This window comes from Macaca thibetana, chromosome 3 (assembly GCF_024542745.1).
Source record: "Macaca thibetana thibetana isolate TM-01 chromosome 3, ASM2454274v1, whole genome shotgun sequence".
Lineage (NCBI taxonomy): Eukaryota > Metazoa > Chordata > Mammalia > Primates > Cercopithecidae > Macaca > Macaca thibetana.
This window is the reverse complement of record NC_065580.1, coordinates 23,948,901-23,962,120: the sequence shown is the minus strand read 5'-3', so window position 1 is coordinate 23,962,120 and position 13,220 is coordinate 23,948,901. Positions and strand designations below refer to the sequence as shown.

The window sequence follows — 13,220 nt, the reverse complement described above, 5'->3', positions numbered from 1 at the left end:
TTTGTTTGTTTTTTAAACAAATTAAAGGTTTGTGTTGAGCAAGTCTATCAGCACCATTTTTCCAACATGTGCTCACTTTGTGTCTCTGTGTCATTTGGTAAATCCTTCAGTTATTGTAGTTTTATTTCTAGAATTTTCATTTGGTTCTTTTTAGTTTTTTTCTTTTTTGAGATTTCTTATCTATTTTCCCATGATCTCTTATATTTTCATTTTTGTCTTTGAATATATATTCAAAGTCCTTCTCTGTTAATTCCAACATGTGCATTATCTTGGAGTCTGCTGAATTTTATATGTATTCATGGATCACATTTTCCTGCTTCTCTGAATGTCTTATGTTTTTATCATATGTAGAACATTGTAAAAGATATGTTTTAGGGAGTCTGTATTATATTCTTTTATTTATTATTTATTTATTTATTCATTTTGAGATGGAGTCTTGCTCTGTCACCTGGGCTGGAGTACAGTGGCACATTCTCAGCTCACTGCAACCTCCACCTCCTGGGTTCGAGCAATTCTCTTGCCTCAGCGTCTTGAGTAGCTGGGACTACAGGCATGCACCACTACACCGGCTAATTTTTGTATTTTTAGTAGAGATGGGTTTTCACTATGTTGGCCAGGTTGGTCTCAAACTCTTGACCTCAGGTGATCCATCCTCCTTAGCCTCCCAAAATGCTAAGATTACAGGTATGAACCACTGCATCCGTCCTGTATTATGTTCTTTTAAACATTATGTTGAATTTTGTTCTTTCTGGCAATTAAATTGCTGGGAGATCATTTTGCTTCTTTCAGGCTTGCTTTGATTTTGTATAGGGGCAGGTCTGTTTTCATTTTATCCCCAGTGCTACGTCGTGACCTTTACTCTTGAATATGGTACTTATGCCTAAGATACAGCCTTTCTGGAGTCACTGTTGAATGCCTAAGGTATTCCATAAAATCTTTCCACTCTGGATTAGTTGGAATTCTAATATATCCCAGAAGTGTATGTCCTCTGGCATCTCAGCCCACAGTAGTGCTCTCTTGCGTCTTTCTCAGTCTCATCTTTTGACTGGTAGCCAATCCCTCATCCAAGGACTGGGAAACCACTGTGTAGACTGTTGAGGTTCTCTATGTAGCTTTCTTTTCCCTGGTGTCCTGACCCACAAATTTCAGCAGCCCCAAGCAACAATCTTCCCTCTTCAGCTCAAGACTGTCATACTGTTCTAAAATGCTACCTCCCTGGGCTGTAGTCCAGCAAGTATCTCTATGCAGCAAGCCAGGGCTCAACATAGGCTCACATCATGTCTTGATCTTTCAAATATCCTACATAGTTGTTCTATTTGTTGTCCAAATGCATGAAAACAGCTCATATCCTTTATCCAGTTTTATAGTCATTTACGGTGAAAGGGCAAGTTCAGAACCAATTACTTCATCATGACTAGAAACAGAGTGAATTTTTTTTTTTTTTTGAGACCAAGTCTCACTCTGTCGCCCAGGGTCAAGTGTAGTGATGCGATCTCTGCTCACTGCAACCTCTGCCTACCAGGTTCAAGCGATTCTCCTGCCTCAGCCTCCTGGGTAGCTGGGACTACAGGCACATGCCACCACACCTGGCTAATTTTTTTTTTTTTTTGTATTTTTAGTAGAGACAGCATTTCACCATGTTGCCCAGGGTGATCTTGAACTCCTGAGCTCAGGCAATTTGCCTGCCTTGGCTTCCCAAAATGTTAGGATTACAGACATGACCCACTGCACCTGGCCAAATGAGTATTTTTAATGTAATGTAAGAAATATACAAATTTATTTTAGGCATTGTTTTTTCTAGTCTAAATACTCTTAGACTCTGTTGTTTCAACATGTCTATATAAATTAGTGTCCAGTTACTTGAAAATTTACAATCCTTATATTTGTACTATTGCTCCAAACTCTGTGCAGAATAACCTTCTTACTTTAGGTGTGCCTTGACATCTTTATGATCTTCTTCTCTCATCAGCTTACAAAGAGCCCTGTTTTGTGTATTCCCGAGTTGGGGGTAACCGAACACCTTTGAAGCAACCTGTGGATTACCGTGACAATACTTTGATGTTTGAAGCAAGGTTTGAGAGTGGTAATCTACAGAAGGTAGTCAAAGTGTAGGTTCTAATTATTTTTATTTAAGGAGCTAGACCATCAACTATTTACCATTTTCTGTATCAAGTACATTAAAGTTCTTAGTATCTATTATGAAACTGTAATTCCTTGAAGTATAGATACTATTAATAATTAGAAATTATTGTGGAGGAGGGGAGTATAAAAGATTCTGAGTTCAAATAATTTGGAGAACTATGAGGTGTAAAGTTAAGAAGGCTTCTGTACTGTACATTTTCAGTATAGTAATATAAATTGTCACACACACAGTGCTTCTCAAACTTTGTATTGAAATAGTTCTTGGGATGAGTGTTCCATAGAATATCCCAAGGGCATTATTTTATTTAAAAATATTATGGAAATCTTTAAACATACACTTAAGTACAGAAAATAGTACAATTCTGCATTCACTGCCACATACCTATCACCTAGACTCGACAGCTATCAAGGTTTTGCAACATTTATTTTACCTATTCCTAGGTGATTATTTACAACTGTACACATACACATTACATGCTAAGTGCAGAGTGCTGATAGAATAGAAAGTTACTTGATAGAGAAAAATAGTCACGACTAACCAGGTAATATTGTTATGTATATAAATAACATTCCAGTGAAATTATTATTTTTGCCTTTATTTAAGCATCTCCAATGACTAAGTAGAGGGATGTAAATAGTTATCAAATGCAGTTCTTGTTCTCAAATAGTTCAAATTATGTAATCTATGTGATCATATTAATTTATCTGTGTTTAAATCTCTCAGTGATAGTTATTTCATATCCCTAGTTTTAGACTGTAATAGATACATATGTCTGAAGTGAAAAAAGAAATGTTGGACTTTGCTTCAGTTTTGGTAACTCTTTAATCATTTCTTATATAGAAAATATAATTACGTTGAAATATATAAACTTTTATCAAACACCTGTGTTTTTATGTGCTCTCTTGAATTACCAAGGAATACAAAGGATTTAGAATTAGCATAGAAGCAGTTTCTCATCCAATAAAAGGGAAAATTTCAAAACTTTTATCTTTTACATTGTTTCCTAACAAAGCTTTCTGTGAATGAGTAAAAATAAAATAATTTTCCTTATTTAACTCAAAATTTTACATTCGTTTTTTATAAAATGTCATTTTTACATTCTTACGTGCTTTTTTCCCTTTCTTTCTTGTGTATTAGGGCAGAATATGAATACCAACTGACTGTACGCCCTGACCTCTTCACAAATAAACACACCCAGTGGTACTATTTCCAAGTCACTAATATGCGAGCAGGAATAGTCTACAGATTCACTATTGTCAACTTCACCAAACCTGCTAGTCTTTACAGTCGGGGTATGCGCCCACTGTTCTATTCTGAAAAAGAGGCCAAGGCTCATCATATTGGCTGGCAGAGAATAGGAGACCAAATCAAGTATTACAGGAACAACCCAGGCCAAGATGGGCGCCATTTTTTCTCTCTTACATGGACATTTCAATTTCCACACAACAAAGATACCTGCTACTTTGCTCATTGCTATCCATACACTTACACCAACCTGCAAGAATACCTTTCTGGCATCAATAATGATCCAGTACGGTCAAAGTTTTGTAAAATACGTGTTTTGTGCCACACGCTTGCTAGGAACATGGTGTATATTTTAACAATCACTACCCCCTTGAAGAACTCTGACTCAAGAAAGCGGAAGGCTGTGATTCTGACTGCAAGGGTCCATCCAGGGGAAACCAACAGCTCTTGGATCATGAAAGGCTTCCTAGATTATATTTTAGGAAACTCAAGTGATGCACAGTTGCTTCGGGACACTTTTGTCTTCAAGGTGGTACCCATGCTGAATCCAGATGGTGTGATTGTGGGGAATTATCGCTGTTCCTTAGCTGGACGGGATTTAAACCGTAATTATACGTCTCTCCTGAAGGAATCTTTTCCTTCTGTATGGTATACCCGGAACATGGTTCATAGGTAAAATAAGCCTCAAATTACCTCTCTGCTTATTTAGTGAACTTAGTAGTAAGAATTTTGCTCCCACAATCTCATTCGTTTTACTGTAACTTCTCAAGATAGTCTAACTACTATATAACTACTTTATTTTTTCCCCGTTATTCACAACTGTAATTCTATACCCTTCTGGCATTATGCCACTGGATTCACTAACCTCCCCTTAAATAATGAAACAGATTCTAGAATGTTTTGATGACTCGATGAAACTAATCAGCTTTCATATCCCAAATTTGGCTTCTTGCTAAAGATAATGGTAGCACTGATGTTTAAAATAATTTTATATTTTTTATAAATATATATATATTATATACATGAAATATATACATATAAAGGGAGCTGATGATATGTCTAATAGAATATCTATAACGTCTGCTTAATGCTGTCTGAGATTAAGGGTCTCTGGTCTGAGACATGATGGATTACAGGTCACTGCCCTTTGGCGTCTCTCTTTGGAAACTCTTTTAAATATCAGTTAGTCTCTGATTGTCTTGTAAGAAGGTTAAGGCAGAAGTCTATTCAGCAAGTTTCTAAAAGACTTCGAAGAAAGAGAAATATCTTAATCCAGTTAATCGTACGCAGGTAAGTAGGATAAGTCAGTCACATATGTGTGGAAAGGTGAGCAGCTATAAATATATATAAGATTAAGTATATTTAAAGCATATTAGAATAAGAGAGAGTAGATTTTTATGTAAAATACTTAGTATAAGTAGAATATCTTTTTACCCATAAAGATACCTATGGATAAAATCTTATACTAAGTATTTCTGTTTACCTATGGGTAAAAAGAAAATCCAAACTGTTTCTAAAGTTATTTAAATTAATGTAAGATGAGAGACCCTAATATCCTGTTTCACTTCAGAAGTAATACCATCTCTTTGGAAATTAATTTGTTAGAAGTAGAGTTCCTTTTGACTTTCTTATAAGAAAATGAAAGACTGAAGAATTTGTGGCTTAAAAATGTGCAGCATGTTTCATATTTAAGAACTTAACTTGATATTCATGCCTTATAATCTAGTTAGTTTTCTAAAAACTTGTAACTATCATTTAGTGGCTTTATATCAATCTTCTGTTATTGATGAGAACTTATTAGGCAGCAAATGAGAAAAGGGTAATAAATTAACACATAATACATTTTAGTTTGTAATTTCACTATAGTTTAAAGCAGTATGGTTTCTAATAGAAGCAAAATGCTTTGAATGTTTATATTTTAGGTTTTAATATTTTTGTTATAAATGTACTGTATTTAATAATATTATAAATACTATTGCTAACATTTTGATGTTTATCCTTCCAGATACAGCAAATAGTATATGTAATTTTGATTAGTTAAGTAATAATCCTACCACTTTAACACCATACTTTCTTACTTTTGAAAGCCTCTTCTATTAATATTAGTCATTTTATCAATCAGTTTGAGGGACTTATTTTTTGTTTTGTTATTTTTATATTGAGTGTTAAATTATATAGACCAAAGGTTGTGCTCTTCAGGAATGTGTAATATATTTTTTCAGATATTTGTTAGAAATTTATCAGAAAGTCAATTCAAACTTTGGTACCATTTTTCTCAAGATAATAACTTAATCACCACACTACTCAAGGGTTAAATATTAATTGGCTTCAGCACCAAGTCATCAAGCACTCAATTTTTAACAAATATTTAGGTGCTTATTATGTGCATAGCACTGTTCTAGATGATTTGAAGCATTCCCCATTCTTAACAAGCTTGAATATGAAAAATATAAAAACTTTTCTAGACAAGGGCCAAGCAAACAGTACCAATATCTTTAAGTGGTACCGAAGTTCAAAAAGAGAAAGCTCTGTGGCCTTGACAAATTGAAAGGAAGTGAGACATGAGGTCAGTACTGAAAGATGGCAGGTAGTATTTACATTTACAAAGATAAAGAAGGTATTACAGTCAGAAAGAAAATATGTGAAATAAAGCAGAGAGATCTTGTTGAAGAAAGTCTTGGGAGTAAGGTAAATTTTGTCCTTATAATGGAAAGCTACTGCATTCAGACTTTTTTTTTTTTTTAGACGGAGTCTCACTCTGTTGCCCAGGCTGGAGTGCAGTAAGGCTGTCTCGGCTCACTGCAACCTCCACCTCCTGGGTTCAAGCAATTCTCCTGCCTCAGCCTGTAGAGTAGCTGGGATTACAGGCATGTGCCGCCACACTCAGCTAATTTTTGTATTTTTAGTAGAAAGGGGGTTTCGCCACATTGGCCAGGCAGGTCTCAAACCCCTGACCTCAGGCAATTCGCCTGCATTGGTCTCCAAAAGCATCAGGATTACAGGCATGAGCAACTGCACTTGGCCTGCATTCAGATCTTTATATAGTTAATAAATTATTGTAGATTTTAAAAATTGTATATTAATAATATGTGATATAGATAAGAGAAAGCTAGGATATAAGAAATTGTATTTATTTGGATATTACACGTATAAATCCATAGTTGTACCAATAGAAGAAAAATGCAGAGATAAAAGTTAGTAACTTGTCTTTCTTCCTGGCAGACTGATGGAGAAACGAGAGGTTATTTTATACTGTGATCTTCATGGCCATAGTAGGAAAGAGAACATCTTCATGTATGGCTGTGATGGTAGTGACAGATCTAAGACATTATACTTACAGCAACGAATCTTCCCACTTATGCTAAGCAAAAATTGTCCAGATAAAGTAAGCACCTTTTAAGGTATTAACTCTTCCTTTACCAAATGTTGCCCATGTCGGATAGCAGAATGGTCCACATGGATAATACTGTTCTAAACTGCTTTTGTTATTTAGTTAGTTTGACCAGTTTATACAACTGACAATAAGAAAGCAACTACATAGAACTACTTAGTGAGCAATAATTTGAAAATATGGGGGAAAAAGGCAAAAATGCCCCAAACCTACCACCATAATACCACTGCTCTTTTACCTTTTGAAAGCTTCCTCTATTAGTCATCTTTATCAGTCAATTTTAGGGTCTTGTTTATTGTTTTAATAGTCATTGAGTGCCTAAATTATACAGATTAAACACTGTATTCTTAAGAAATGTGTAACAGTTTCTTCAAAGTATTTATTAGAATTTTGCCAGGAAAAAACTTAATCCAATAATCAATATTTTAAAACTATATAGAAATTAGAATGAGAAAAGAATAAAGTATATTATTATTTTCACAAACTATGGAAATATTGGAGACTGATTTACCAACATGTGAAAATTATATTTTAATCATTCTTTAGGGAAAAGATCCAAGAAAATTCCTGCAGACTTTCCCTTAAGTTCCCAACCAACCAATTCAATTATAAAGGACTTACTGAGAAGAACTAATTGTCTTTTGGGGATAATTGGGGCCCAAAGACATATAAAGGACAGGATAATCTGATAAAAATAGCTATTTAAAGAAAGAACAGGCTTGTTCCCCAAAGAGGATTCATTTCGTCAGAAAGAATGACGGGAAAACCCAACCCCATAGCTGAAGCTATTCCTATGTAAATGTATACTGTCAATACTCTTAGGTATAGTTCATTACTCCTATAAAATAATTCTGTGTTACTAAGATATTTTAATGTTTGTCTATTGACATTCTCCTTAGGGTTTTAGATCTCTAACCTGTCGTGCCTTAGATGAAATGGACCAATTTCTTGAACAACTCAAACCACCATTCTGCAGTTTAAACAGGTCTTCCACATCATCTAAAGGTTGCTTAAAACATAGAGGCCTTTATTTCTAGGTTTTCTGTTAAATGTTTCTTATGAAAATATTTTTGGGCCGGGCACGGTGGCTCACGCCTGTAATCCCAGCACTTTGGGAGGCTGAGGCAGGCAGAACACGAGGTCAGGAGATCGAGACCATCCTGGCTAACATGGTGAAACCCCGTCTCTACTAAAAATACAAAAAATTAGCTGGGCTTCATGGCGGGCACCTGTAGTCCCAGCTACTCAGGAGGCTGAGGCAGGAGAATGGTGTGAACCCAGGAGGCGGAGTTTGCAGTGAGCCAAGATGGCGCCGCTGCACTCCAGCCTGGGCTACAGAGCGAGGCTGTCTCAAAAAAAAAAAAAAAAAAAAAAGAATCTTTTTGTGCAAATCCACAATTATAGTTGGAGATTTTAAATACTTCTTACATTAATCTGGAACTGGTAGATAGACACTAGACAAGGATCAACCCACTGGATTTGACATTTATAATACACTCTATTAAACAGCAGAATACACATTATATTCAAATGCACATGGAACAGCACCAACGTAAATTGCATTCTGGTTTAAAACAACTACTAACAAATTTAAAATAATTAATATCATACAAGTATGTTTTTAAGCATAATGGAATTAGAATAAATCAATAAAAGAGGAAAATCTACAAACATGTAGATATTAAACCACATTTCTAAATAATCCTTAGGCCCAAGAGGAACTCTTAAGGAACATTAGAATATAGTTTGACCTGAAAGAAAATGAAAATATGTAACATGAAATTTTGTGAAATTCAGCTAAATAGTAGCACTTAGAAGAAAATGTACAGCAAGAAATGCTTATATTAGAAACGAATAGGCTGGGTACAGTGGCTCATGCCTGTAATCCCAGCACTTTGAGAGGCCAAGGTGGGCAGATCACTTGAGGTCAGGGGTTCAAGACCAACTTGGCCAACATGGTAAAACCTCATCTCTACTAAAAATACAAAAATTAGCCAAGCATGGTGGTGTGCACCTGTAATCCCAGCTATTTGGGAGGCTGAGGCAGGAGAACTGTTTGAGCCCAGGAGGCAGAGGTTGTCGTGAGCCAAGGTCGTATCACTGCACTCCAGCCTGGGCAACAGAGTGAGACTCCACCTCAAAAAAGAAAAAAGAAAAGAACAAAGACCTTGAATTAGTAAACTAAGTTTCCACATTAAGAATAGAAAAAGAAAAATAAAATAAACCAAGCAGAAGGAAGCAGATAATAAAGATGAGCAGGTCAATGAAATTGGAAAATGAGAAACAATGAAAAAAATCAATTAAGCAACATTTGTGCTTGGAAAAGATTGGTAAAACTGATAAAACTTTACCAAGATTGATGAGAAAGTAGGAGGAAGAGACAGAGGAGGAAGGGGAGGCAATGATGGCACAACTTACCAATATCAAGAATGAAAAAGAGGTATCACTACAGACTCTGCAGGCATTAAAAGGACAATAAGGGGAAATTCAATTCTGTGCACATAAATTTAACAACTTAGATGAAATGAACCCATTCCTTGAAGACTACAAACTACCAAAACGCACCCAAGGTGAAATAATCTGAATAGTCCTGAAAAGCATTCCAAAAAGAAACTCCACAAAACAAATATCCAGATCCAGTTGGATTCACTGAAGCATTCTACCAAAAATGTAAAGGCAGTCTTTCCCAGGATTACCATACCAACACAAGACAAAGATAGTACAGGAAAAGAAAACTACAGACTAATATCCCTCATGAACATAGATGCAAAAATCCTCACCAAAATATTAGCATATTAAATCCAGCAATATATAAAAAGACTAATATACCATGACCAGATGGGGTTTATCCCAAAATATAAGGCTGGCTTCATATTTGAAAATTAATCACTGTAATCCACTATGTTAACAGTTGAAAGAAGAAAAACTGTGTGATCTCATCAATTGATACAAAAAGGTTTTTAACACAATTCAGCATCTAGTTATGAAAAAAAAAAAAAAACTTTCAGCAAATAAGGAATTAAAGTGTACTTCCTTAACCTGATAAAGGACATCTACAAAAAACTCTACAGCTAACAACACAGTTGATGAAAGACTGAATGTTTTCTGCCCAAGGTCAGGAAGAAGACAAGAAAGTCCACTCCCTCAATTCATGCGGCGTTGTACTGGAGGTTCTAACCAGTTCAAAAAGGCAAAAGAAAGGAGAAGGCAGACAGATTGGAAAGAAGTAATGATGGTGGCACAATTATCTACACAGAAAATCCAAAGTGATCCACACACACACACACACACACACACACACACCCCACACCCACCCCCACCCACCCAGCCACCCACCCACACACACACACACACACACACACACACACAAAACTAGAACTAGGCCGGGCGCGGTGGCTCAAGCCTGTAATCCCAGCACTTTGGGAGGCCGAGACGGGCGGATCACGAGGTCAGGAGATCGAGACCATCCTGGCTAACACGGTGAAACCCCGTCTCTACTAAAAAATACAAAAAACTAGCCGGGCGAGGTGGCAGGCGCCTGTAGTCCCAGCTACTCGGGAGGCTGAGGCAGGAGAATGGCGTGAACCCGGGAGGCGGAGCTTGCAGTGAGCTGAGATCCGGCCACTGCACTCCAGCTTGGGCGACAGAGCGAGACTCCGTCTCAAAAAAAAAAAAAAAAAAAAAAAAAAAAAAAACTAGAACTAACAAGGGAGTTTAAGCAAGGTCATAAGATACAAAATCAACCCACAAAAAACAATTGCATTTCTGTATACTCACAATGAAAACATTGGAAACCAAAGTTAAAAACAATACCATTTTTATCATAGCTTCAAAATAAATACGTAGTTTTAAATCTAACAAAATGTATAGATTCTATACGCTAAAACCTTAAAAATGCTGATGAAATAAATCAAAGGCCCAAAGAAATGGAGACATGTGTTGTATTATGGATTGGAAGACTAAACATAGTAAGATATCAACTCCCCAAGTTGATCTGTAGATTTAACAGAGTTCCAGACAAAAATCACAGCATAATTGTTTATAGATATAAACAGGCTGATTCTAAGATGGATAAGGAAATACAAAGGAACTAGAATAGGCAAAACACTTTTAAAAAATGAAGTTGAAGGAATCACACTATCAAATTTTACGACAGTATAAAACTACAGTAATAAAAATAGTATGTTAATAGGAACTGTGTAAACATCAAGAGCAGTGGTACAGAATAGCAAATCTAGTAATAGACCCATATACATACAGCCTTTTGACAAAGGTACACAGGAAATTTAATGGAGAAAGAAACCTTTCAATAAATAAGTGTTGAAACAATTGAACATCCATATAAAAAACAAAAAACTTTCACCTAACCCTCAAAACTTAAATGTAAAACTGTAAAATCTTTAGAAGAAAACATAGAAGAAAATTTTTATGACATGGAATTAGACAAACCTTCCTTAGAAAATACCAAAAGCATTATCCATTGGATTGTAATGAATTGATAAGTTGGACATCATCCTTTTGCTCTCTGAAAGATCCTGTTAAGCAAATACAAAGATAAGCTCCAGATAGGAGAAATTATTTTCAATCACATATCTCACAAATAACTTTTATCCAGAATCACTCAGTAGTAATAAAACAACCAACCAAATAATCTTAAATACACACATTTCCAAAAATGATATGTGAAGGCAAATAAGCACATGAAAAGGTGTTTGACATCAGTAGCCCTCAGGGAACTGCAAAGTAACTGAGGAGATACAGTTACATACCTGTTAGTATTGCTAAAATAAAAATACTGACAATCCCAAGTTCTAATAAGAATTTGGAATAACTGGGTCTCTCATACTGTACATTTTTGTTGGAGATGCAAAATGGTATATCACTTTGAAAAGTAGTTTGTCAATTTCTTATAAAGAAAATTGTACACTTATATCATCCAGCAATCCCATTCCTAGATATTTACCCTAGAGAAATGAAAATGTACATTCATATATAAACCTGTACACACATTTATAACAACTCTATCATAATTGCCAAAAGCTGGAAACAACCCAAAATGTCCTTTAACTGGTAAATGGATATACATTTTAGTACACCCATACAATGGAATAGTACTTGGCAATAAAACGGAAGGAATATTCATACATGCAACAACTTGGATAAATCTCAAAAGTATTAGGCTAAATGAAAGAAGCTAGTCTCAAAAGATTACATTCTATATGATTCCATTTATACAGCAGTCTTGAAAAAGCAAATCTATAGTGACAGCAAATCAATGGTGGCCAGGGGTTAGAGGTGGCAGGAGGGTGTTAACCTATTAGGGTAATAGAACTGTTCTGTATCTTGAGTGTGATGGTGGTTACAGGAATCTATATATGTGTTACAATTCATAAAATGAGGCTGAGCGCAGTGGCCCATACCTGTAATCCCAGCACTTTGGAAGACCAAGGCAGGAGGACCGCATGAGGCCAGGAATTTGAGACCAGCCTGGGCAACATAGCAAGACCCCATTTCTGTGAAAAAAATACAAAACTAGCTACATGTGGTGGTAAGTGCTTGTGGTCTCAGCTGTTTAGGAGACTGAGATAGGAGGATAGCTTTGAGCCCAGGAGTTTGAGGCTACAGTGAGCTATGATAGTACCACTGCACTCCAGCCTGGGTGACAGAGAGAGACCCTGTCTCGAAAACCAAAACAAAAAGATGTATAGAATGAAACACAAAAAGTCAATTTTATTGTATGTTACTGAAAAAATAAAATTGCACCTCACAACTTTCTTTGTAGACAATCTTTCAGGACATAATTTCAAATGATCTTTCATATGAAGATAAAGAATCTTTATTTTTGAACATCTCCAACACTAATCTTCATTCCTAACATGAATGAAGATTGAATCCCTTCCTATAACTTTTTTAAAAGTATAAAATTTTATCCCAACAGCATCAAGAATTACTCAACTTTTGGAAGCAACCTAAGTTTCCATTAGCAGATGAATGGATAAAGAAAATGTGGTACATATACAGAATGGGTACTATTCAGGCATAAAAAAGAATGAGATTCTGTCGTTTGCAACAACATGGATGGAGCTGGAGATCACTGTGTTAAGTGAAATAAGCTAGAGACAGAAAGACAAACTTTGCATGTTCTCACTTATTTGAGGAAATTTAATGGAGAAAGAAACCTTGTTTTTGTTCAAATTTAATTTGTTCAAATTAAAACAATTGAACTTGTAGCGACAAAGAGTAGAAGGATGGTTACTATAAGCTAGGAAAGGTAATGGGGGAGGGCAGAAGTGGGGATGGCTAATGGGTACAAAAAATAAAATTAATAAGAACTAGTATTTGATAGCACAAGAGAGTGACTATAGTCAATAATAATTTAATTATACATTTTTAAAAACTAAGAGTATAATTGGATTGTTTGTAACACAAAGGATAAATGCT

At 35.6% G+C, this 13,220-nt stretch overlaps 1 protein-coding gene across 12 annotated transcripts in view; it reads left to right on the top strand.

Moving 5' to 3' along the window:
- The window catches only part of AGBL3 (AGBL carboxypeptidase 3), a 136,758-nt gene that overhangs the window by 43,774 nt on the left and 79,764 nt on the right, over nucleotides 1-13,220 (top strand). For 7 of the 12 annotated variants that reach the window (XM_050782390.1, XM_050782391.1, XM_050782392.1 and 4 more), the window contains 3 exons: nucleotides 1,970-2,108; nucleotides 3,281-4,060; nucleotides 6,611-6,773. The exons of 1 other annotated variant lie outside the window; for it this stretch is intronic. In XM_050782390.1, coding sequence (XP_050638347.1) covers nucleotides 1,970-2,108; nucleotides 3,281-4,060; nucleotides 6,611-6,773 — 1,082 coding nt within the window. Of the gene's footprint in view, nucleotides 1-1,969; nucleotides 2,109-3,280; nucleotides 4,061-6,610; nucleotides 6,790-13,220 lie in introns of those variants that run through there. 4 more of the 12 variants (XM_050782398.1, XM_050782397.1, XM_050782399.1 and 1 more) reach the window with 4 other exon arrangements.